This window comes from Montipora foliosa, chromosome 8, assembly GCF_036669935.1.
Source record: "Montipora foliosa isolate CH-2021 chromosome 8, ASM3666993v2, whole genome shotgun sequence".
NCBI classification, from domain to species: domain Eukaryota; kingdom Metazoa; phylum Cnidaria; class Anthozoa; order Scleractinia; family Acroporidae; genus Montipora; species Montipora foliosa.
This window is the reverse complement of record NC_090876.1, coordinates 14,870,050-14,895,049: the sequence shown is the minus strand read 5'-3', so window position 1 is coordinate 14,895,049 and position 25,000 is coordinate 14,870,050. Positions and strand designations below refer to the sequence as shown.

General features: G+C 38.9%; 1 protein-coding gene across 1 annotated transcript in view; it reads right to left on the bottom strand.

Moving 5' to 3' along the window:
- Positions 1-21,980, bottom strand: part of LOC138012867 (uncharacterized) — a 26,237-nt gene extending 4,257 nt beyond the window's left edge. Inside the window, exons 1-4 of the mRNA XM_068859787.1 lie at positions 21,854-21,980; positions 19,924-20,256; positions 6,100-6,747; positions 4,812-4,973 (exon numbers count right to left, since the gene is read on the bottom strand). Coding sequence (XP_068715888.1) covers positions 4,812-4,973; positions 6,100-6,747; positions 19,924-20,256; positions 21,854-21,926 — 1,216 coding nt within the window. The 5' untranslated portion in view covers positions 21,927-21,980. The remainder of the gene's footprint in view (positions 1-4,811; positions 4,974-6,099; positions 6,748-19,923; positions 20,257-21,853) is intronic.
- Between the last annotated feature and the right edge of the window lie 3,020 nt (positions 21,981-25,000).

Genomic DNA, 25,000 nt, shown 5'->3' with positions numbered 1-25,000 from the left:
AGATCCACTCACCCGAAAGTGCTTTACAGGAGATCCTGCGCATTTGATCGAATTGGAATTTAGATTTAGGTTTTTCTCCGGGTACTCCGGTTTTTGCGGGTGCTTACCATTTATATAGCAAAAAAATCCGGAAATTTCGGTTTGAGGTCAAATGGAAAGGCAATTTTCCGGAAAATATATATTTTTTTCCATGGGGTATGCACATTTGTGACTACGAAGAAGAAAAGCAACACCAACAAAGAAAAAAGGAACTCGACAGGTTTTCTGACGTGGTATACCTATGGCATCCCATGTGGCATCCCACAAGACATCCCACGTAACTAGACAGATTTTAGTATCAGAACTTTTAATATTCATCACATCATGATTTAGGATTCAAGTTAGTAGGGGCTTTGAAATCGACAAGGGATGAGCGAGATTTTAGTACTTTAATTACTATTACTATCATTGTTATTGTTATTGTTTTAGCCGGATTTTTGCTAGTTTAAGGAACCATGAACAATAATTTTAAAACAAACCTAACATGAAAATAACATGTTTGATGATATGAATTGTTACTTGTATTTTTAAAATTTTCGGTATTCTTTTTAACGAGTTATTTTCTGTAAATAGTACTATTTTGAAAATCTTCATTTGTCATTATTATTATTATTATTATTGTTATTGTTATTGTTATTGTTATTGTTTAAAACTAGGTCTTGTCACCCACGCCACACCACAGCAATCCACGCCGTCCCCTCTGGGAACACTACATATAGGTTCGTTTTTAACTTCCAACCGAATTTTATTGTTAAGCCTGCGCTGTGAAATGAAGTATCTGGTTTGTAGCCGTCATCCGCAAATTAAGACTTGAAAAAGGTCTGATGATTTGCAGATGTAAACACAGAGGCATCCTTTTCGGGAGTGTAGTCGAATTTCAAGTATTTGTTAAAACTGATTTTAAAATGAACAAAAGGCATTAAAGAAAACATTGTTACATTGTACATGTTTTAAACTGCAGTTACCAGTTACACTAAACGCAATAGGCCACGTTCGATATAGCAATATTCATATATGGCTACGGGGGTTTATGGTTAATTTTAATATTACTTTACTTAGAAATCTCACTTAAAACTTGTGAGACAAAACAGACGTGAGCCGTGAAATTTAATAATAATAATAATAATAATAATAATAATAATAATAATAATAACAGACGTACTTAGTGCGCATTCTAATCGCCATGCGCTTACAATATAAATGGAAATGAATGTCTAATTTATGTTTAGTATAAGAATCTAATGTAAATATTAAAAAAACTAAATATATAAAAAGTACATATAATTATTTTTATATAGTATTCAAGACATATAGTGAGCATATAATATTCATAAAGTGAACATATAGTATAATGAATCTGAAAAGTGTTTTTTAAAAAAATGTTTTGAGCCGAGATTTAAATGTAGTTTCTGATTCTTTTTAATGCCCTGAGGAATTGAATTCCACAATTGTGGTGCCGCATTAGAGAAAGAACGGCCACCGTAGGTCTAGGATTTATGTGATGGCATACATACAGTGTACATAACAGAGAACGAGATGACGACCGTAGAGTGCGTGGTTGATGGTACCCATTAATTGTCGGTTTAGTGCCTTGCATACTAAAAGTAGTATCTTGAAGTTGATCCTTGCCTCTATTGGCAACCAGTGTAGATTCTTAATTATGGGTGTTATGTGGTCGGTGCATGGTGCGTGTACCTGTTACCAACCGAGCTTGCTACATTTTGGATCCTTTGCAGTTTGGCTTTTTGTTAATTTGGAATACCAAATAAAAGACTACTGCAGTAGCCCATTCTAGAAATCACAAGAGAATTCACCAACCACTGGAGCCTATAGTGTGGAAGATATTTCCGGATACGTTCAATCGATCTTATCGCACTGCTAACCTTCTTGCACGTTTCATTTATATGGTCAGAAAACGACAGCGTTCTGTCCATGATTACACCCAAATTCCTGGCCTTAGTTTTTACTTTCACTGTGGTGTTAGATAGGTCTACAGCCTCACAAAAAGCGGGTTGTTTGCTAGATCGCGAGGTAAAGTGAAGTATTTCAGTTTTATTGGGGTTACACTTTAACATGTTCTTAGTGCTCCATGAAAACACATCTTCAACACAAGTGCAAAGGATGTCAAGCGAGTTAGCTGGAAGTTCATGATTGTTGATAGTAATATAAATTTAAGTATCATCTGCATAGCACTTGCAGTCTAAATTGTGCGAGCTAATAACATTTTGCAGAGGTGCCATGTATAATGTAAACGGTATAGGACCAAGGTTTGAGCTTTGGGGAATTAAATTTGACCATAAAGCCTCATAGCCGTGCCTGAATATTTAACAATTATACACCGAAGTTGAGGTAAATATCCATTACTTTCACCGACACTGAGGTGAATAATTGTTTTAGTATATACCACGGAGGTTGGATAAAAAAACGAACCAAAAAAACTACTTTTGTAGAATACAATGGAGTATTTCAAATCTCGCGCGCCGGCTACTCGGAGGTGAATAGTACTTGGATAATCACCTCCCGGTTAGCCAATCAGCCCGCACGGAGAGCACTATTCATCTGTGTGGTATATACTAATAATATTTATAAAATAATTAGGATAGTACCGCGCACTCTCATTGGTCAATAGCTATGTTTAGATGACAGTATGGAAACACGGCTGACATCACACTAATTTTGATTGGTTATATGCCGCCAGATGCGCGTTTTGATTGGTTGGTAGGAAAAATGAGCGTATATCAAGGAAATCTGTTTCAATCAAGGATTTTCCTTCATTTGTTTCCTTCATTTATTGGATTATCTTTGAGAAATATTTTATAAAAGCAATAGAGGACTTTTGTCCCTGTTTCCATAGCCTCATCTAAACACTCGAGAGATGAGGCTACGGAAACACAGAAAACGTCCTCTATTGCTTAATTATTATTCAACACATTGTCACGATGTCCAAATATGGTCATAGCGCGCTCAACATTCGTCGTGCGTATACTCGACGTATATCCTGTGATTTACGTATCTTTTTGTGTCGTGGGGGGAATAGTAGTTTTTTCAGCTTTTTTTCCCAATAAACGTAGAAAATTGAGCTTTGACATCAATGTGTTAAATAATAAAACAATTATCCTGCTCAATCTTGCGGAATATCGCTTGATTTTAGAAAATTCGGCCTACGGCCTCGTCGGCTAAGTATCAGGCAATATTCCGCGCAATTTTGCAGGATATTTGTTAAATATATGAGTAGGAGCTTGCCTCTCCCACACAAGCCCTATGGGTCAACCGTTGCGCATATCTTTCTAGTTTTAGAACGCCACGAGTTCTTCGGCTCTGCACGCACTGTTTAGAATGGCCAATCAGAATAAAGTTATTGTCTAAGGAAGAAAAAAATAGCAAAACGTTGAATGTAAAGTGATGTAAATGTGAGTCTCCCGCTGGAGGGTTAGTGCTAAAAATAGAAAAATACGTGCAAAGGTTGACTCAAGGATTTAGTGCATAGGGAGGCTCCTACTCATGGACTTCTGGTCTGGCCTTTTGAGGCTTCCCTCAGTCACGCGCACAGCCTATAACCAATTCAAGTTCTTGGACATTCTGGTCCCCAGAGCTCTCCGTTTCTTTTGGTCGGCGAAACAAAGCGTGGGCCATTGCTTCAAAGCCGGAAACAATGTTGTTTAAGTATAATGCCAAGCAGTTTTGGAAAGTCTCTCATATTACAGCCTGTTCCTTTTGTAGTGGACAGTTTAAAAGAGGTCAGAAATGGCTGTGTCCTGGTTGTTTCCTCTCAATCAAAGAGAGAAGTTAAAAAAACGAGGTGTTGGCGTTAAAGTTTTCAAACAAGGCAATGATCAGGCTGCTCCGTTTCGCGATGACGGTGTACAAATTTGTCTATGGACATTCCAAGGTGTTTGTAGACTAAAAATACTTCAGTTAGTTTACTTCTGTGATCGTCTTTTTAAAACAGAGTTAAAACCGTGATAATTGATGAGGTGTATTTCATTATACAAAGGTTTTATTTAATAATTTGCAAAGCGTGCGAACAAGGGGCCTAACTCGCCCGCTTAGCTGCCAGATGCTCCTGCCATGCAGGCCTAGACTGCTAGCATTCCCCTTCTAGATAGTTGCGAGGGCGCGCAAAATAGCCGAGCGAAAGTGGAACGGACTGCTAGCATTCTAATGCGGGCCGGGGGTAAAATGTAATGCGAAGTGGTTGTACTTTTAATTCGTTCTACGCATACATTTTAATCAGCCAATGAAAGAATTTGAATTTTTGGGCACGACAAGTGCTCTCTTTTTCGCCGACCATGTGACCAGAAGAAACGGAGGGCTCTGAGGACGAGAATGGTTCCTGGGCAGCCATGAACAGCTTTCGTCCATGTTAGAACTCATGAGCACAGCACAGCCAAACTGTTCTGAGAGAGAGGGGCCTTAAACCCGAGTTCTATATCACACTTCTGGATTTTTGTCAAGCATCTGAATATAAGACCTTGCAGCTTTCCAGCTGCAAACTGGAATAGAATAGAAATAGAAACCTGTTGAGAAACGTAACCCTGTTTAACTATTTCATTCCCAAGATCGAAACATTCATTCTCCTAACTAGTATCATAGATTTCTTTGTTGGTTAGTCATGAGAATTTGGTGTTATTGCAAAAGCACACCTGTTACGCTGTTAATTATCTTCATCCTCGATACCTGTTTGACTGACATTTAATTGAAATTGGGAGGAGAATTTACATGCTGATCATTCTTAAGAGTAAAAGTGTTACTAATAGTAATTAACGGCTTACTTGACTCTATGTATCGCACTCTTGTCCGCCTTCGTAAGAGCTTGAAAGAAACTATGACTGTCGTTAAAAATCCAGCGAAAAGACCAAGACCAATAAAAAGTGTTGTACCAATAGGACCAGGATTTCTGTCATCTGTGAGACGCCTCGGAGAAGGTGTTGTATCTATAATATTAGCAAGCAAAACAGAAGTTGTAGGGCTTTCCAATCGACTAAATATTCTGGGAAGTTCCAGGTGAGGAATCAATTGAAACGGAACATAGATTTTTGCCTGGATGAAATTCCGTAATATCACATTTTTCGCTGTTCGTTTAAACAGAATCAGAAACTCATGACCTTAAAGCGTTTAACTCTGGTTCAGAGCTGGGGTTTCTTTTTAAGTTTAAAAATTTCTTTATTTTGTAAGTAATAACGTAGCTCGTGAATTTTCCCGCGCGTGAAAATGGTGTCCTTAAGTCCCCAGATTCTTTTCATGGAAAAGAGTTGCAAGTTACACGCTTCAATGGCATGTGCTTCTGACAGAATCTAATTGCATTTATGGATTGTACTTTCATTGTTGTATCTCTCAGATTGTAGAGGGGCACCGTATTCTTACAGAAAGACTGTTTCCATTGAAGAAATATATCTATCTTTGTATCGATTGTGAATCGGGGATAATCGGAAAAATATTCCGAGTGCTCCGGCAGAAGTCGAGCCTACGGCCTTCCGATTACTAGTTCGGATGCTCTACTTCGGAGCTATACGAGACTCTTCAGTGGTGACTCGGGGATACTCGGCAAAAATCCGAGTGCTCCTTTGCAGAAGTCGAGCCTACGACCTTCCGATTACTAGTTCGGATGCTCTACTTCGGAGCTATACGAGACTCTTCAGTGGTGACTCGGGGATACTCGGCAAAAATCCGAGTGCTCCTTTGCAGAAGTCGAGCCTACGGCCTTCCGATTACTGGTTCGGATGCTCCCGCACTGAGATATAGGAGACTAGTACGTAGGAACTGTGTAGAAACAAGGCCATGGTTGTGTCTTAATAACTGTGACGAACCAGTAATAACTGCCTTATTTGTAGGTAAAATTACAGTTGATTTTTCTAATAAAACTCACTTTTCTATTCTTTTATCCAGGGTAGCTTTTATTTAGCATGTTTAGGTTCTGACACGAGAACATTTCGAGTCGCATGTTAGTTTCACTGCGCTTTCATCTAAATATGTACCTCGACTACCCGAAAGAGACAGCAGAATTCATGTCAGCAAGTTTTATTCAGAAACCGTTTGATGGACTTTTTTATTAAAACTTACTGTTTTTTTCCTTGGTAACCAAAATGTTGAAGTTTTTCCGCCGCAAACCATGTGAAGTGTTTAGAACACAAGCGTATTGTCCAGTGTCACTAAATCCTACATCATAGATGATCAAACGGAGCCTTCGTCTTTTGATGTTTTCATTCGAAGCCTGCTCAAACCATTTGCTCTCTTCATATTTTCCCCTTCCATTATTGCTGAGTATTTGACGACTACCATTAAAAGTCCAAAATATGTCCACGAAAGATGCTGCCGGGTAAACAGCAACACAAACCAACGTACCATTTTTACCTTTTGTCAAAACCTGATCTGCTTTTCCCTCTACTTCTAGTTTTGGGCCCTCTGCGTCTTTAATTTTGACAGAAATGTTTTGTAATCTTCGAAGATCCGCTGACAGTGCACCACAGGAGTATGTGCCACCCTGTCGGCGTGTCACGTGCTTTAGTTCCAGCGCCATTCGATGTACGTTTTTGGTACTTAAGTCTTGATCATTTCCCTCATGAGGGGCTTCAGCTTTTATGGGTTTTCCGTCAAACAGCCAGAATATCGAAACGTTTATTGCTTCTGAATATGTCAGATTGCATTGCAGCGTTGTTGTAGCTCCTTCGTTCAAGGTGACATTTGTTTGTGAAGCTGTGACGTTCAGAACTGTCAGGAAGAAGCGAATTGTTCAATAGGTCACATTACGGTTTTGGAAGCCATCTTCACGGGTAGGCAAACGTGTTCAAAATAACAATGTCTCTATGGGAATCTGCGTTAAAATAACTTGAGAAAACCTTGAATATAGAAAAAAATTCTTCAATGGTAAACTTGAGTTGTTAGCCAAAAGGTTTTACTGACAAAATTTAAGGATCCTACCATCACTAGAATTTACCCAGGGGGATTTTGAATTTTGCCATACAATTGCTTGAAATTTACGTTCAGTCAGGGTCGCGTCCGAAGACGGAAAAAAAAAAAAAATTACAGACAAATGTAAGGGAAGTTTAAAATTCGCTGGACAAATTGTAGTGCCGATAAGATCCTCGAATATTGTCAGTAAAATCCTTTGGTTAGCAACTATACTTTACCATTCACAGTTTTTTCTACATTCAAGGTTTTCTAAGTTAGTTTAACGCAGATTCCCATAGAAACGCTGTTTATATTTCGGACAGGTTTGCCTACCCGTCAAGATGGCTTCCAAAACTGTGGTAAGGCCTATTCTTAACAGGTTCATGAGTGCCTACAGTAAACAATTTTGAGGTGGAGGAAGGGTGTTAGCGAGTGGTGGGTCCCCATTGCGTTTACGGCAAAGGGCAAAAGTCTGACTGAAACCAAAGATGGAAGGAACTTTATCATATAAACTATTGTTCTTTGGCCATCGTAGCTTGATTAAAAATAAAACACAAACAGCGATGATAAATATGGTATACGAAACGTCAAGTCTTCAAAAAATGCGTTGGTTTACAATGTTTATCACCGCTGAAAGAAACTTGTTCAATATACATTAGCTCATTTGCCCGGCATGTACAAAACGCAGGTCACCCTAACCCTAACCCTAAACATTCATTAAAGCTAACCTTAGGCCTAATTAGGTCCGGCGAGACAAAAGTTTTTAGGCCTAATATTAGCAATTGGTAAATGTTTAGGGTTGTTTCTGTATAATGACATGTGACCTGTGTTTTGTATCTGCCCTTTGTTGCTTGTTCGCTCCAGATAAACGAGCAACTTGTCAAAGGAACTAGAGAAGTTAGAACAGAAGACGTTTCATGCTTTTAACATGCAGCCATCCTTTCGTTTCAAGTAAAAAGCGGTGGAAAATCTCAATAATGTCTCCGATTCGATTTCCATACCTCGGTGACCTGTTATGTGAGTCACTTGACACTGACTTGAAATGTGTTGATTCTCGCCCTTGTTCCGAAATTTCGTTCTTTAGGTAGCCCGGTTTGACCCTCTGATTCCGTGATTGATTGATTGATTGATTGATTGATTGATTGATTGATTGATTGATTGATCGGATTGATCGATGGATCGAATAAGTAATTCATCAAAAGGAATGTGTCAAATAACAAAGACACGTTGGTTATAGAGCGGTGTCGAAAGTAATTAGATAATTACTTTGGTTTATGATTACTTCACTCACTGATTTGTTCAAAGTCCTCGCGCCACTTTTTCCAACAAATCTGGTCCCAGTTGTTTGAACGATGGATAGCGCTATCCACCGGATAAATCACTCTCCAGCGGTTAAACACTAGCAAAACCGATTGAGTTATCCAGTGGATAGTGATTTATCCGACGGATAGGTGCACTATCCATCGTTTGAACAATTGGGGCCAGAAGTGAAACCAAAACCAATCGTGGCTCATTTCTCCGCGCTTTATGTCGGCTACGTGTAATTACTTCGAGTTTTGATTGGTTTACTAGATTGCCTTCGTCCTTTTTGATTGACCACTGATTGCAGAAGTAATTACTTTGGTTTTGGTTTTACGACACTCGATTGAAATTCGCTCTATTACGACCTTTCAACCAGACTCAAAACAAATTACGACTTCAGTTAACCATAATATAGCTAATGCCATGCAAACCATTCAAGCCATTTAGTTAATCATAATATAGCTTGGTTTACACGTGCAACGGAAACGCAATCGACCCTCACAAGTGGGAAGGCGCTAATGGAATTATAATTTTTTTAAATGGCGCGGGGCAAGGACGGACGCCATCTTGGTTTCAACTTCAACCGAGAAGGTATAAAACTGATATTTTTATCTCGCGGTTACATTCGCGTTTACGTTGTAGGCCTCAGTTTATATGCGCGAAGGTCAGTACAAATGCAAGCGCAAGAAAACTAGAAAAAAATATATTCACTCCATTTCACGAGGAACGCACTGTTCCATCTGACTGGAAACATGAGTGCAGTTATCACGTCCATACACAAGGCTGGATCAACAAGTGACGCCGCTAAATATAGACCTATCTTCTTCTTTCCTTTCTTTGCCAAGATTCTTTTATTTTCCAAGAGAACCGCGTGCTGTCTACTGAACTACCAGTCTGGCTACCTACCTCTACATTCACGGTACTAGGACTTGTCTTAACTATGTTACCAACAGGCAACTTCATGACACGGACAAAGGCCAACTTAGTAGAATGGTATTATTAGACCTTTCCACGTTCTTCAGGATTTTATAGGAGTTCAGACTCTGCCGTAACGCGGGGATTTAAAGCTTATCTGTCGAACAGAGTGTAGGGGTTTCAGCACATCAATCTAGCTTATTTGGCATCCCAATGGATTAAATCCTGAGCCATTACTATTTAAGTCATACATAAACAACTTGTCATCGATCATTCATCGGCTTTGAAACTGCAGCACTATGCAGATGACCCTTTGCTTTTTATAGTTTTTAGTTCGCTTAATTACACGGATGGAATCTTGCTAGTCTGCTGACCTTAGAGGCAGTACTAGATTCTGATAGCTCGATAGGAACCTCCTGTATTTTAGCCATTTTAAGACCTTTCCAGGATAATGCTAGTAGGAACGCATGAGAAGCGCGCCAGGTGATTCAGTAAAATTCCTTACAGTAGAGTGGTATTCCAGCTCAAGAACCGAGGATTCATGCTTGATACAAGCTACAGCAACCGCATCGATAATATTTGCCCTAAAATATCTCTAGATGTGGCGTCGAGGCGTCTTTAATCGATGTAATGATCACTTTGAACCCATTCTGTACAAACTCCAACACGGTTTCCTCAAAGACTACAATAACACAACTCTTGGAAGTTTATCACGACATATTAGACACTGTCGTTAGTGGCAAAGAGTTCGATGCAATCTATCTTGACTTATCCAAAGCCTTTGACAAGGTATCTCACAACTTGCTTCTATCGAAGCTTGAGCATCACGGTATCAAGGACAAACTGCTTTCATGGTTCCGCACTTATCTTACTGGCAGGCAACAAAGAGTTGTCCTTAAAGAGTCTTTCTCCGATTGGTTGCCAGTGACGTCAGGCGTGCCACAAGGGTCAATGCTTGGCCCTCTCTTACAGTACAATACAATTTATTAAACTTATATTGCGCAATTATCAATACCAGCAACTTTCAATTGCGCATTACATTATTGATAACATTATATAAATATGCAATAACTAAAGGTTGTATGAATAAATGGTGATAAGAATCCAATTGCAACAAATACATAATAATCAAAAGCAAGAAGCCAAAAGGAATCACATTCGAAAATAACGATTCATTAATAAAGCGCTTTCTGAAATATCAATGCCTTAATAGCCTTCTTGAAACAACCTAAATATTTTATATTTCGTATGTGTTCCGGAAGGCTGTTCCACAGCCTAGCGGTTGCCGCGTGAAAAGAGTGGTCACCGAGTGTTGCTGATGATCTTATATAATTAAAATTAAGAATTAAATTATTACTATATCTTAGATTGTATCTACCACTTCTCCTTACTGAAATAAGGTCACTTATATAAGACGGAGAGTGACCATGTATTAGTAAAGTTTAAAATGTATACCTTACGTTACAGACAGCCAATGCAATGATTTAAGTAGAGGCGTCACATTGAGAACTTGCTCTCTTGAAAAATTAACCGCGCCACAGCATTCTGGACGCGTTGCATTTTTTGCAAAAGGTAGTTAGGTGCCCCATACAGCAAGTTATTACAATAATCTAATTTCCTAGATATAAAATCGTGGATAAGAGTTTCGGTACATTCCTTTGTAAGGTACTTTCTAATTCGTCTAATATTATAAAGATGGTAAAATGCCGCAGATCAGGCTTTAGTTATATGTACAGACATAGATAAGTTTGAATCAAGCCACGTTCCCAAATTCTTGACATGAGAAGAGGGAGCTACATTAGCACTACCGACTACATTATCAATATTCACTTTTGAAAGTTGCTGTCCAGTACGAATCAATAAAACTTCAGTCTTTTATTATTGTTTATAAAAAGCCTGTTACTTATCATCCAGTTCATGATGGCCTCAATGCAACGCTCCATGGCGGCAAGAGCATCTGACTCGTCTATTTCCTCATTGGGTCGAAAAGAGACATACAATTGGGTGTCGTTCGCGTAACAGTGTATTGACGGAAGATGGTCTTGGACGGCATCTATATACTAAGGCGAGTATACAGGAAACAGAAGCGGTCCAAGACAAGAGCCTTGAGGAACCCCGGAGCTGATATCAAACCTCTCAGACAAGCAACCACGGACGGATATGCGTTGACCACGTCCTGATAGGTACGTCTTGAACCACTCGAGTGCTGTATTACCGATACCTAACTTACGAAGCGATGACATTAGTATGGTGTGGTTCACCGTATCAAACGCAGCGCTCAAGTCCAGATGAACAAGCAAGGTGACATGTTGCTCGTTCGTTCTCAGAAGGATGTCATTTTGACATTCAAAAGAGCACTTTGCGTGCTGTGATTTTTCCTGTACGATGACTGTACAAGTTGATATAACCCATGCTCAACCACGAAATTGAAAATCTGATTGAAGACAGCTTTCTCTGTAAGTTTAAAAATAAATACCAAATTGCTGACTAGTCTAAAGTTCTTGAATAAAATGTCCATGCCCGACTTCTTAAGAGGTGGGTGCACCAATGCCTCCTTTCAGCACTCAGAGAAACTCCCATTTTGAAAAGACTTATTGATAATAGTGGTAATTATAGATAGCAAGGATTGATATTTCAAAGCTAAGTGCTGAAAAAGTGACTTAACAACGGTGTCCGCCAAGTTCTCAAATGCAGACAGCAATGGAGTAGAAACCCCATTGGTAAGCTCATGTACAGATACGTTTGAGACCCCAGAAAGTATGACATCAGTATTTATCTTTTGCTGTATCAATTCGACTTTAATAGTCCCAAAATACCTTTCGACGTCATTGGCGAAAGAAGGAGCATGAAGGTTAGGTGGTAAACCATCATCAGGCGGCTGGTTAAACAAACGCTTACTAGCTCGAGATAGTTTTCAACAAAATCAACAGCAAACTCACGGCGCACTTTGTTCAAAGGATTAGTGACCGCATTCCTTTTGGCCTTGAAATAAGCGAAATCAGAATGCGATTTCCATCGTCTCCACTTTCTGTCAGCTTGTCTACGAGCCTTTTTTACCTGTGTGATATCATCATTATACCGTGGAACACGCGGACGTACAACAATGGTTTTAGTTTTTGTTGGAACGCTCGTATCCTCGGCAGCTCTTAGAGTATTATGATAACAAGAAACAAGCTCATCTAGATCGGCAGATGGATTTTCACACAAGTCAGACTTAGCAGGGTCAGTATCCGGAGCTTCCACATCAACTGATTTCTACTTGCTGTAAGAAACAGTTCTAACACTGAAGGAGGACACAGATGCATGATCTGATAGGTAACGATCCACGTAAGACGTCGATTGAACGATCTGGCCTGATTGGCGAGTACATGTAATAGCCAAGTCCAACCTGCGTTATTGTACGTGGGTGGGACAGACAACATGTTGCTGAAGGCTAACGGATTCCAAAATATCAAGCATTTTTATAGCATCGCTATAATCTAATGTGTCCATATGAACGTTCCTTTCTTACATGAATGACATGCCCGATTACATCTGTTTCAACTCTACACTTGCTCTCTTTGCTGACGACTCCATTGCAAGTTATATCGAGCTATGGACATGTCAGACGCCCATAGCCTCCTCCAAAATGATCTAGACTCCCTCAACAACTGGAACCGGGACCGGGCTATGGAGTTCAACCCAACTAAATGTAAGATTCTTCTCAACTCCAAGAAGAAGTCACCCACTGGAGCTGACAACCGGAACTATAGTTACTGTATTGGCAATCGACAACTTCAGTAGGCTTCCTCCATCACGGACCTTGGTATTACCGTGTCCAGCGACCTTTCATGGGCAAGGCATATTGAAGACGTTGCAAAGGCCAACAAAACCCTCGGCCTTATCGAAAGAACATGCCGGGACCTGTCTCTGCCCACCATCAGAACACTTCTGTACTTTGTGCCCCCGTGAGACCTAAACTGGAATATGGCAGTAACCTGTGGTCACCTCGAAAACATCGAAAGCTGTTAGAAGATCGCCAGCGTAGGGCAACCAAGTTCATTTTGAGCTATCCTCAAGACATGTCCTATACTGTGAGACTACTTAAACTGAACTTACTACCCTTGGAACACCGCACAGAGATTTCAAACTTGCTGCTGTTTTTCAAATCAAAAAATGGTCCAATAATTAACGATATTTATGACTATCTGTGCACCTCTGATCCTCGTTATGAAACTCATAACTATGATGTGAACAACTACACTATAAGTTTCAAATACAAACAGGACTACTTAGGAAAATCTTTTTTTTTTTAATAGGACTGCAGGACTGTGCAATACTCTTACACCCACTATGAAATGTGCAATCTCGCTCTTAACATTTAAATCCAAATTAAACGACCTATATTTTTGTAAGAAGGGGTAGTTTCTAAAGAAACTGTGGTGCTGCGTCGGTGGGGAAGTAGTATACAAAAATTTGGTTTTATCAACGGAGTTGATAATGTAAATTGGCCACCCTACAGAGATTCTAAAAGCTGACGTTTCGAACGTTAGTCGCTCTGACGAAGGGCTAACGCTCGGAACGTCAGCTTTTAGAATCTCTGTACGGTGGCCAATTTACATTATCAACTCCGTTGACAAAACCAAATTTTTGTATATTTTTGTAACTCCTCTCATACAGTCTTCCAAATTAGTATTTTATAATTCAAATTGATTTGCTTCTTTATAAACATATTCTAGTCTATTTATTGTGTGTCATTTTTATCGAATTATACGGCTTCGGTCTCAATTGGGACAAAAGTTCTCTTCCCGCTCTTTCCTGCCACTCCACTTCACTCCACTTCTTTTCTTGTAACTGTGTAATGTAGATTACTTGTTTGTATCTGTTGAACTGTGGCGAATAAATTAAATTTAAAAAATATGTTTTTTCCATCGATCGCTGTGAAATTTGGCGTGTTTACTAGAGAGATATGGCCCCAGTTTCCCAAAAAATCTCGGCTTTGTAGCTTTCGTTATACGTACATATCAGGCATTGTACTTCAGGCAATTCAAGCAGTGCGAAGGCGAAATTTTCAACCGATCGCGGAGCGGTTTTTCAGAGAAAAAAAAATTACACTACAGGCTTCGGAAAGGATAAAGGAAAGGATTTTAGTTCATTGGATGGAATCTCACGCCCTAAAATCGCTGAAAAGGTAAGATTATTTTCGGAGCGGTAAATTTGCATAAGGTCGCCTCGTGTTATTGCCATCGCACAGAATTGTGCTTTCCCTCAAAATATTCGCTTGTTTTCGCTTTCGCTCGGACATATTTACCTTGATTACATGTCCATCATATTATTTTATCCTTTTGGATGTATTTTCCCTCGAAAAATTGGTAATTTGGGTGGCCGTCAATTATTCGTAAAATGATCTGTCTCGTTGCGGGTTACTAAAAGCAGGCCCGCGGCCCAGTGGCCCGCAGCCCACGGCCCACGGCCCGCTACGGCCCAGCGGCCCACGGCCCGCGACGACCCGGCGGCCCGGTGGTCCAGTCCCGATTTTCCACAGCTTTTTTGTCCAGCGGTAAATCCACACGCATGCACAGATCTGCATCGGGCTTTGGCGAGCAAAATGGACGACGGTGAGTTTGAAGTCGTTTACCACTTAATCATTTGAATCCTTGTTTCTGTTTGTTGCATGTCGTTCAGATAATTACAATAGAGGACTTTCATTATCGAACGATGTAAGTTATTTTCAAACCATACTTTGAAAGTGAAAATATCATAAGTTATGAGATATGTGAACTGCGAATCTTTTTTTTTTTTTTTTCAGAGTTACATGAATAAAGCATGCAAACGCAAATCTACCGCCGTTCATAACTGTTGCCTGCCATTGCACAGAATTACCGTAAGATCATCTGATTACAAAGTGAGAATGTGATTGCCTTATAAACTAACAAACGCAACTCAGTGACAATAGTTACGCAGTTCACATATCTCATTATTTAGGTTACGAAATTTTCATTCTCAAACTGTGATTTGAAAATAACTTACATCGGGTTCTGTAAAAAGACGAATAAACAGAGTGACAACGTTTTTCACTTAGATCCATGCAACAAAAGAAAGAATCCAAAAGGATTGAAATGATTATCAAAATGGTAAACGAATTCAAACTCATCGTCGTTCATTTTGCACGCCCAAACCCGATGCAGATCTATGCATGCGCGTGCATTTACCACTGGACAAAAAAATTGTGGAAAATCAGGACTGGGCCACCGGGCCGTCGCGGGCCGTGGGCCGCGGGCCGCTGGGCCGCGGGCCTGCTTTTAGCAAACCCCTTCTCGTTGCCGTACTTGAAGGGATCGCAAACTTGACACATATCTAATTATCATATTACACTTTATCGCTAATCGGATTACTAAAAGAAAATTCGTAAATAGTCGTGCCTGATCAGGGTTTTTTCAAATTTATGTCCAAGAAAGCATATAAAACGAGGAAGATTTTTATTCTGCATCCAAAAATCCGTAATCAACGTTAAAATGACGAAACTTCCTGGGCAAAACTGATTTTTGTCTTTGGTTCTCTGTAAAGAAGTTATAGGTTTTTGGAAAGCTTATTTTCTTAGCTTTAAAATGATGTATTGCTTTCCCCCTAACTTTAAATACTTTTTGAGAAAAAAAAAACCATTGTGATGGCTGATTTCGCGCGCCGAAGCCTTTGATGCAAAACAGTTTTATGGTCATGTCAAAAAAAATCATGTTTGCGTCTAGGGTTTTAGAGTCTGAGTGGCCATTCGCCTGCCTGTCTTTTAAGCATATGTACAAACCTACAAAACACGCAATAAAGATGTCACCCGAGCGCCCGGCCCCTTGCAAAGGGATCGGAATGTCAAATTTCAAAATTTTTGTCCCACCCGAGCGCCCGGCCCCTTGCAAAGGGATCGGACCGTCAAATTTCAAAATTTTTGTCCCGGTTTCAAAGGAGGCTTAGAACACCGTTGGCTACCATCTTATCTCAGAAATGAAACTCACTTTTTAACCTTCGATAAGCTGCCACTATAATTATCTTTTCAATTAACCGAGCCTATAACGTCAATAATTGATGAATGACTTTCTTAAATTGTTAGAGTGTGCATACCGGTATTCAAGTTGTATAGAAGCCTTCATTAAACTTGGACATGCCTGTCAAAATATTGCTCACGAATAAATAAATTAATTAATTAATTAATAACTGTGCTTTTGCGTTTTGCTTTACATATGTAAACCAAGCTTGTATTCTCTAAAGCATTATTCAACGTATAACTTTTTTTTTTTTTTGTTTCTCAGTCCATGAGTAGTTTGCAGTAGCTGTTCATCGAAGGTCTGCATTCGCCTCTGCAGGCTGCCATGTTATTTGGGAGCTTTAGCATCTAAGATGGCAACAGCAATGAGAACGTCATCTCAAAATCTATATTTGCGTTATTGCAATCACTTCGTGACTATTTTAAGATTTTTAATGCAACAAAGGTGAGCAGTTCCTAAAGACTGAAACTGGTATGAACGGCGCTTCATTTAGGGGTAGAAATAAAAATGTATTTTTGAGTGTCAAAGTTCTTCATCAAACCTCAAATTTAGTCCCTTTCTAGAGCGAGAGCGCGCGAAATAGCCGAGCGAAAGCGGAAAACAGTCTCCTCTCGTTTTTTTTCTCCTCGCTCCAGTCTCGCCGTTCTGTGCGCTCTCGCGACTATCTCTAGAAAGGGACTGCTACCAGTCTACCTCAAATTTAGTCATTTCACGTCGTTGCTTTGCCATCTATGGCAAAGAAATGGACGAAAGATAAAAAACTCACGACGTGCTGTTGTTTTTGTTCACTTAATATGCAAAATGTGTGACGTTTTCGTTGCCGTCGCGTCTTTCGTTGCCATAGCTCCGTGTCTACTGACGGGAGTTACGTTAAGGAGGCTCGAAAGGGTACGTTTTCCACAAAGAACAGTGGATGGCCAATGGTAAAGGATTAAAACACTGTCCATCAAAGATTACTGAAACACTAAAAAAAGCAAGGTGAATGCTTTCATACTGTTGCGTTAAAAAAATGTGAAAAACATAGTTAACTTGCTGACTTTTTAGGCATTTTATCTTTTGGTCACGTGATTTGCCAGATATGGCTGTGAGTCGAACCAGACAAAGAAATGTTAAATAGAAAACACTTGGCAAAAAAGGATATCTGTAGAGTTTAAGGGGCTCGCGAAATGACTATTTGAAGGGGTCCATAGCAACGGTTGGGCAGTTAAGAGCCAACCCCTTACAAATATGAAAACAGACTAGGTCATCGAATTGATTTTCGAGATATTTACAAAAAAAACTAAGAATAAAAGGATCTCTTAGCAGTGCTGTACCGTTGCCATGTCAACACGAAGCTAAGGCCTCGTGGACGTCTTCAAAAAAGTGCCCTACAATAGTTTCGTACTGTTGCTTGAGGTATTAGTATACCCCAAATGACAACCTCGCGTTGTCGCTGCTTTACGGCACACATTTCATAAAACCCCCAATAAAGTATATATTTTCTGAAAGCTTACGAATTGTAAATTCCGATTATTAGTTGATTTAAGGCAAGAATTAAAAACCTTTCCTAAAATAGCGATCATTTTCCAAAAGTATGTAGTTTCACAAATTGAATTCGTTTCCGGTCTGAATTTAAGCGGAGAAAGTGAGCGACATTGCTACGTTTTCTCCACACCTTGATCCAAAAAAACCCTGTCAGGGAATTTGGATTAATTGCCTGTTTTGTTTTTATACGCTGTTAAACTTTAAGTTTTTATAAAACACGCATTATGGCTTTGCTTATATACTCATTGCTTTCGAAGGAGGCAAAAAATAATTATTCCCCGACACGGTTTTTTTTGCCACATTATCGGGCAACATTTTTCCCACATTTCAGCGAAAAAAGGATGAAAACTTGCTGTAAACGATCTGGAAACGATCTGGAAACATGCATCTCATGCGATGAATTTTAGTTTTGACTGAGAAATAAAGCAAAATACACTTTGGGGCTTTTTCCGATGTAGGGAGATTAGATCTCAAAACTTGTGAAAAGTAAATACCTGTTGATCGATAAAGTGAGGGCTCTTCATTCATAGACAAAAGCAATTTATCTTGCTCAAAGTATGAGCCTTTATCACTAGGGGCGAAAGAAATTTTACAACAAATGTTCCGAAAATTCTAGATCTCAAATGGACTCCCGAACAGATATTTTCCGAAAATTGACGTTTGGTGCCCCTGAGCGCTTCGGCCGATTCCTTATTAAATACTTTTGAGGTTTTCCGTTTCGGTGCCTTCTTCGCACTTGAAAAAGGACACGGTCTTTTGTGTTTTTTTTTTTTTTGAAAACAAACAAATCAATTACGCTTCACAGACTAATCGTGCGATGCAAAACAAACAGGCTGCGCCACTATCACGTGACTTTTAATGGAAGTTTAATTGATAATGACAACTTGTTGACAGCTTCTCATTAGAGATAGTTTATTCATAGAATCGTTTTTACTTTTTGACTTTGTCTAGAAGAAACCTTTTTTCGCGAAACTTTTTGCAATTCAAAGAACTTAATGAGACGTACCTGGGAATATCAAAAACTAAAATTTAGCATAATTATCAATTTTGGGGTATACTGACTACCTTAAATGTTGCCTTTCTGATATGATGGACAGTGGACAGCAAGGAAGGAAGGAACACATCATGTATGCAAACAACCATTTCGTCCGGTCAATTGGCAGTGAATTGGCAGCCAATTCACTGCAGCCAACTGTTTCGGCCTTGCTGCGCCTTATCAGCAGTGCGTAGCTACTATATCATACTATGTTTTTCACAAGTTTTTTAACGCAACAGTATGAAAACATTCTAACTCAAAATCTGTAGCATGGATTTAAAAAATCTTATTTCTCAAAAACAATATGCCCTCCTTGTACTTTTCAAAATGTCAGGTCCTTTTTTTGTCCAAATAGAAATTTTATGCTACAGTTTACGAAAAATGACGGGGCTGTTCCCATCTGATGAAAAAACCACCTCTTTCTTTTGTTTCCTAATAGTTTTTACATAATAAACATTTAACACAAGACTGCAATGCCGTGTAACCATTTATGCATTACGTTGGATCAAAACAAACAGTGATAAGCATAAACACACCGCTGTTCGGACAGATCAAACAACGTTCGCGAAGGCATTCTCTTCAAAATGGAATTACAGTCGGCCAACCTTTTAAACCGTTTTTCAGTGAAACGAACGGCAGGGAACTGGGACTAGTTGTGCATGCGCCTTCTGATTGAAGCGATATAGGGCTCTTGACTAAAAATCTTCCTTAGGAGCTATTGTCTTTCTGTAGTTAAGAGCCACTCCGAGCACCATCAAATTCACTTGCGTAAAACCTGATGGGGAAATAAACTAGTAAAACTTGAATTGTTTGCGAAAAAGCTGTGAAAAGAGGAAATAAATATTCCACAAGGTAGTCTACAATTGATTTTGAAATTTTCTTTGAGATTGCGAAACAACGGATCTTATTTGAATATGGAAAAAACAGGGTACGTCACCGAGCTAACTTTCGAGAGACTTGCTTACGAAACCAAATATAAGCCTGTATTCGGCTATTAGCGATTGTAGCTTTCATTTCTTCTTCTTCTTTTTTGTTTTTTGTTTTTTTTTTTTGTTTTGTTTTGTTTTGTTTTGTTTTTTTTTTTTTGTTTTTTTTTTGCATTTTTCGCTTAATTTCCTCTCGTGTATCTTGGGATCAATTCCCCGCGTTGTCAGAAAACCCTTTTGAACCTCCTTTACAAAGCTAGACGCAAGTCAAACCTACCTCTCTCAAATATTTCCAATTCTCTTGATGCTCTCAATGGTCTAATTTCAGGTGAGGAAAAATGCGCCTCGCATCGATATTGACCAGCATCTTCCTTAGACACGTTTTTTATGATCAAAGAAAAGCCCATCCATTCTCCTCCCTGGGACCGCACCCATTCTTTTCTTATCTTGTCGTTATACTCGACAGTTTTGTTGTCTTTGAACCACCGTGGGGTGGTATCTATAGGCACTAATGTTAATTTATCATCACCAAGACACTCTAAAGTGACTTCGGAGCCCTCCACTGCCACTGCTTTGCTGTAGGTTGGCTGGATTGTGCCTTTGGGGAAGCCTATTGGATAAAAATGTTATTTGATCTTATTAATGTTATTTGATCTTATTAAATGTTGTTATTAATGTTGAACTCGAAGTCTACCCTTTTGTCCCCGGGCGCGACTTTTTCGGTCAGCACCGTGGATAAATGCCTCGCAGTGGTCATGGAAATCCATTTTGGTACCCAATGGCAACCACTATTGTTTCATAATAAAATATATTAGGCCGTGCAGTATGGCGGGGAAAACATACTTTATCCTGTGCGCGCCAGTAAGGTTGGGTGTTGTACATTTCCTTATACTACATAATTAGATGCAAAATTAAAGTTGTGGTACTTTGAATAAAAATTACAAAGTCACCCTTTACCCACTTTAATGAATATATTACGGTTTGATTGGGATCTTGGCTTCGGTTACAGAAAGGAAGACACCTTTTGCCGCGAACTCCGTGTAACGTGAATGTCATGATACGATCTATTAGACACTGACTCACAAACGACATTAGAGCTGTTTTCATTTTTTGTGAAACCCTGATGAAGAAAGGCAGTGCCTTTCGAGATTTTTAAATGAAAATTAACCTTAAAAAGGCACTATGCATTGATTATTTTCGGAATTTTACGGTATCTGGAGTTTGATTCCTTGAGGTTTTGCTTTCGACAGGCCTGAAAAGTTGTGTAGATTAAAAAAAAATGGCAATCGCTTGTTCAGCGTAATGTTTTGCGCTAGGTGTGAACGTCAAATCAGGTATGAACCCTGCTTTCAGTGTAAAGTTTATGGCGAAAAAGACGAAATTTCGAAGCGAAAACGGCAAAATGTTTTGCATAAATTTATCTCAGGAAAGAAAATTATCCGCTAATCATTCAGATCTTTTTAGTTAACATAGTTTAACATCGCGCTTGCAAGAACATTCGGAGTCTCTCTACTCCGGGTTCTGCAAACTTCACATGGATTTAAAATCCATAGTATCTTTGTTCAGTCGACATTTCGTACTTGGTCAAATGTTAATAATTCTGAAGAAAATAATCATGGTACTGAGATAAGGAAGAAACTTAGTGGCGACATTAAAGCATAACTGAAGAAAATCACTGCTTACAAATTGCTAAGTGACCATTCACTTTAAAAATCATTTATACCCACAGTTCAAACTGGTGCGGTACCTGTCATATAACCCATTTTATAAGGTAACTTTGCTCTGTCTTTTGGCCATTTAACGATTTACTCTTTTAGCCTTTCAACGTGTATATAGCAACACGATGTTCAACGAAAAATGTTTCATCTTACATGACCAAGGTTTAGACGCAGAAGAAAGTGCACTCGCAGTGAAAATTAAACAACCCATCCCAGAATAGACATTTCTTCTCTTCACATCAGTCAACCTTGAGCATTTTCGCTGTTTACCCACTCGTCAGGTAAAGCGAAAGTCACTTTTTGAGAACTTTAGTTCTTTGGGTCGCAGGTTCAAGGTCTTTCATCGTTCGGATGTTAAAAACTCTTGTCATAGTTGGCCGCTGTTTCCATGAAGTTTTACTCAGAAGTATTAGAATATGATCTGGCATGACACATTGATTTCGTTCTTCATTTTGTTATGCACGAAAGTTGTGAATTCGCGAAACTTACCTTGAATAGTTTGAAGTAAGACTATCGTAGAAAGTAAAACTGCTAAACGACATTTCATCACTTTGGGAAACATTCCCTACTTGCTTATGCTTCAAATGACTGCCGCTTTTCTTGGCATGCACGATTGTGTCGTAATCTGCCTTTTAAATTTCGAGTGTTTCGACAAGTTTCGCTTTCGAGTTTTATACGGAATGAACCGGTTAGTGTTGGCCACCGGTAAAATTGATCAAAGTCTATCGCTAAGAAATGTCATATATAAATCATTTCTTAACACTGTCTTTGAGTGTTTTCCTGAGAAATCCCAACCTCGCCCGAATCAGTGAGAATGATTGCGTGCCAGTAAGCAAGAACTATCATCAATCAGTATCGTTTCCCCCATCGAGTCCTTCAAGAGACGCTGAGTCGTCAAACTGTAAATCCTTTTCATTACCACTGAAGCTTAATAACACTTCCATTCATATGGCAAATTATAGCCTCTAGCCATATCTCGTTAAATGATAAATACGAACGTAATGTGTCAGAAGTGCAAATTGCATGTTCCAGAGCAGACTAAAATTCTAACGGTAACTGAGCTTGCACGGGTTAGTGTGATTTATCAAAAAAAAAAAAAAAAAAAAAAAAGATGCTGATTATACATCTGAGTTTTTTCTTATTTACTTAAAACAACGGCTTGTTTGTCGGGTGTTGGGGGCGGGGACGTTCTCGTATAATCTGGAATGTCCCTCTTAACTTTGACTTTTCCGTGCAAGGAAACGCATTTAGAAGGAACTTCTGACACAAGACTCATTGTGTTCCTGCCATTAATCTATACTTCCTATTTATGTCATCAAACACGGTTGGTTTGTCTTTTGCTGGCTTGTCCGTGGTTTTAAAACCAATGGAAGTTAATAAAAGCAAAATCATTGGATTCTGTAGTCGTCTTAGTTTCCTTTCATAGATGTTTACAGTATGTGACGGCTTAGTGTTTAGTGGGCTTGTTCAAATCCCATAATTTCTGATAAGCAACTGGCTTTTGCTTTCAGTAATTCTTGTTTACATATATCTTACTATTTTTTCCTTTCCAGTTAGGTCTCAAGATAGGGTAATAGCTAGCTGAGGTACACTGTAGGCTTTGCAAGGTTAGCACCCCAAAGCACGTTTGCATCATGGACTGCTAACTAACTGGCCGATAGCAAAGCCTGTGTTTCAGTTTTGTGCTGCCGAAACCCTTAGGAACCGTACGGGTAAATTTCAAATGGCAGTTGAAACACAAGACTTGCATACTAGCAGATTTTACCAACGATTGGTGAAATTATTTATAGTGTAAACATGCTTTTTGATAATATCCTTCGTGGTATTTATCTCAAGTCATTACGATCATCTAGTACATATATAAACCAAAGTTAGTCTAATATTGTGTGTTATGCCACCGGAGTAAACATATCGTTAAAAAAACGTTTAAGGTGAAACTTTGAAGTCAAACAAGAATTTTGATTGTTTTCGAGGAAGTGTTTGTGAGAGGTTGTTCATGATAAAATATCTCAGTCTCTGATTGGCAACTTCTTTTGACTCACAACGTGCTTGTTGACGTGTGTGCTTGTTGTAATTGCATCAAGAACAAAGGAAAATTTTCTTACACACGTGTTCGTCTTGGAGACGAAAATATCAAAAACAAGGGGGAAGAATCTGCTCAATCTACTGTATCTATAAACTTCCTTGCAAAGATTTGATCAGTATGGCATCTTTTTCTCATTTCCTTGCTTGGTACATGCTGACAACGTGCCCAGTAGATATTTAATCTAACTATTCTAACTTCCGGTGTTACATAAAAGGAGTTGAATTTTGATTAAAAGAAAGTTCTCATCCTTTTATTAATTGTTCCCAACCACGTGCGAAGTGAAAATTTGAATACTTGTTATTGATAAGCCTTCCTTTTCCGAGTTTCGATCTTGACAGCGACGTTTAAAAAAAAAACACATTTACGAATCAGACCTGTTGAAACCGTGTTTTAGTAGTTCGCTTTCGGCCTACCAACCCAGCCGAGCACTTTCTTTCTTGGAAACCCTCTATGAAACCCCTTACTTGAAGATGATACATTTTCCTTGGAAATACGAACGTCTTCAGCTAAGACTTACAACTTGAATATTGCCAACATTTGCAATTTCGATCTGAGGGTTGGAAAACCACAATTAAATGACGAAGAGCCCCTGATATTTCTGTGAAAGTTTCGATCCTAATCTTAATTTCAATTCACCATTTTTAAATGACACTGTTGCCTTAGAGATGCAAAACTCCTTTCGGATTTAAAATTATAAATAATAAACAGGAAGAGAAAATTTCATGGACTGGTTAAGGTTCGATCTAAAAGCTCCTGTCTTCATATTTGCTTTGTCCCTCAGTTTTAGGTGTGGGTTCAAACTAAACTTGTTCTGATCCATTACCGAGACCTCGATCATAACGAGAACATGCATGACTACAAGCATGCAACGTTTTTGTCACATCTATTGAAATAATTATATTACAACTATGATCCTTGATGTTCCGTGATTCCACACAGATAGGAAGACAGTTTATTTTCTTCTCTAAATAAGAGTAATCACTGGTTGAGCATTTAATTAAAATCACTGTCGTGGAAATCTGCTGACTACCTAACATGACCAAAGAGCTCAAAATAGACAGGTAGGTTTTCAATGAAAAGTGAACTGGAATTAAGCATTATTTAAAATTTGCACGCGACTTTCACTCAGCAAAAATTTTAAAGTAGATATATAAAATAAAAACTGCATTAGGAAAAAAATATGTCTAAATTGCTTTACTGTGTAAAGAATTTCAAAATAACCACTTTTCTTTAACAAAAGTGTTGTTTTGGCCGCACAGCAGAATTTCTGAAAACAACGCCCTAATGTAAAGGAATGCTTTTTCTAGAAATAACCAGTCAAAAACTGTGCCCCCTCCATTAACCAGGAAAGAAACTACGTCCCCTCCATTAATAGACCAATTGTCCATGATGGCGACGTATGAATAAATCCCTATATCAAGAACATGGCAAGTTGGGGCGTTTTGAAAACACACCGGCAGGCCAAACCCAGAGAATGATCACTATGGGAAGTTTAAACTGAGCATTGCGTCTTGTGTTCACCTTACTCTTGAGTATAAGCTAAAATATAA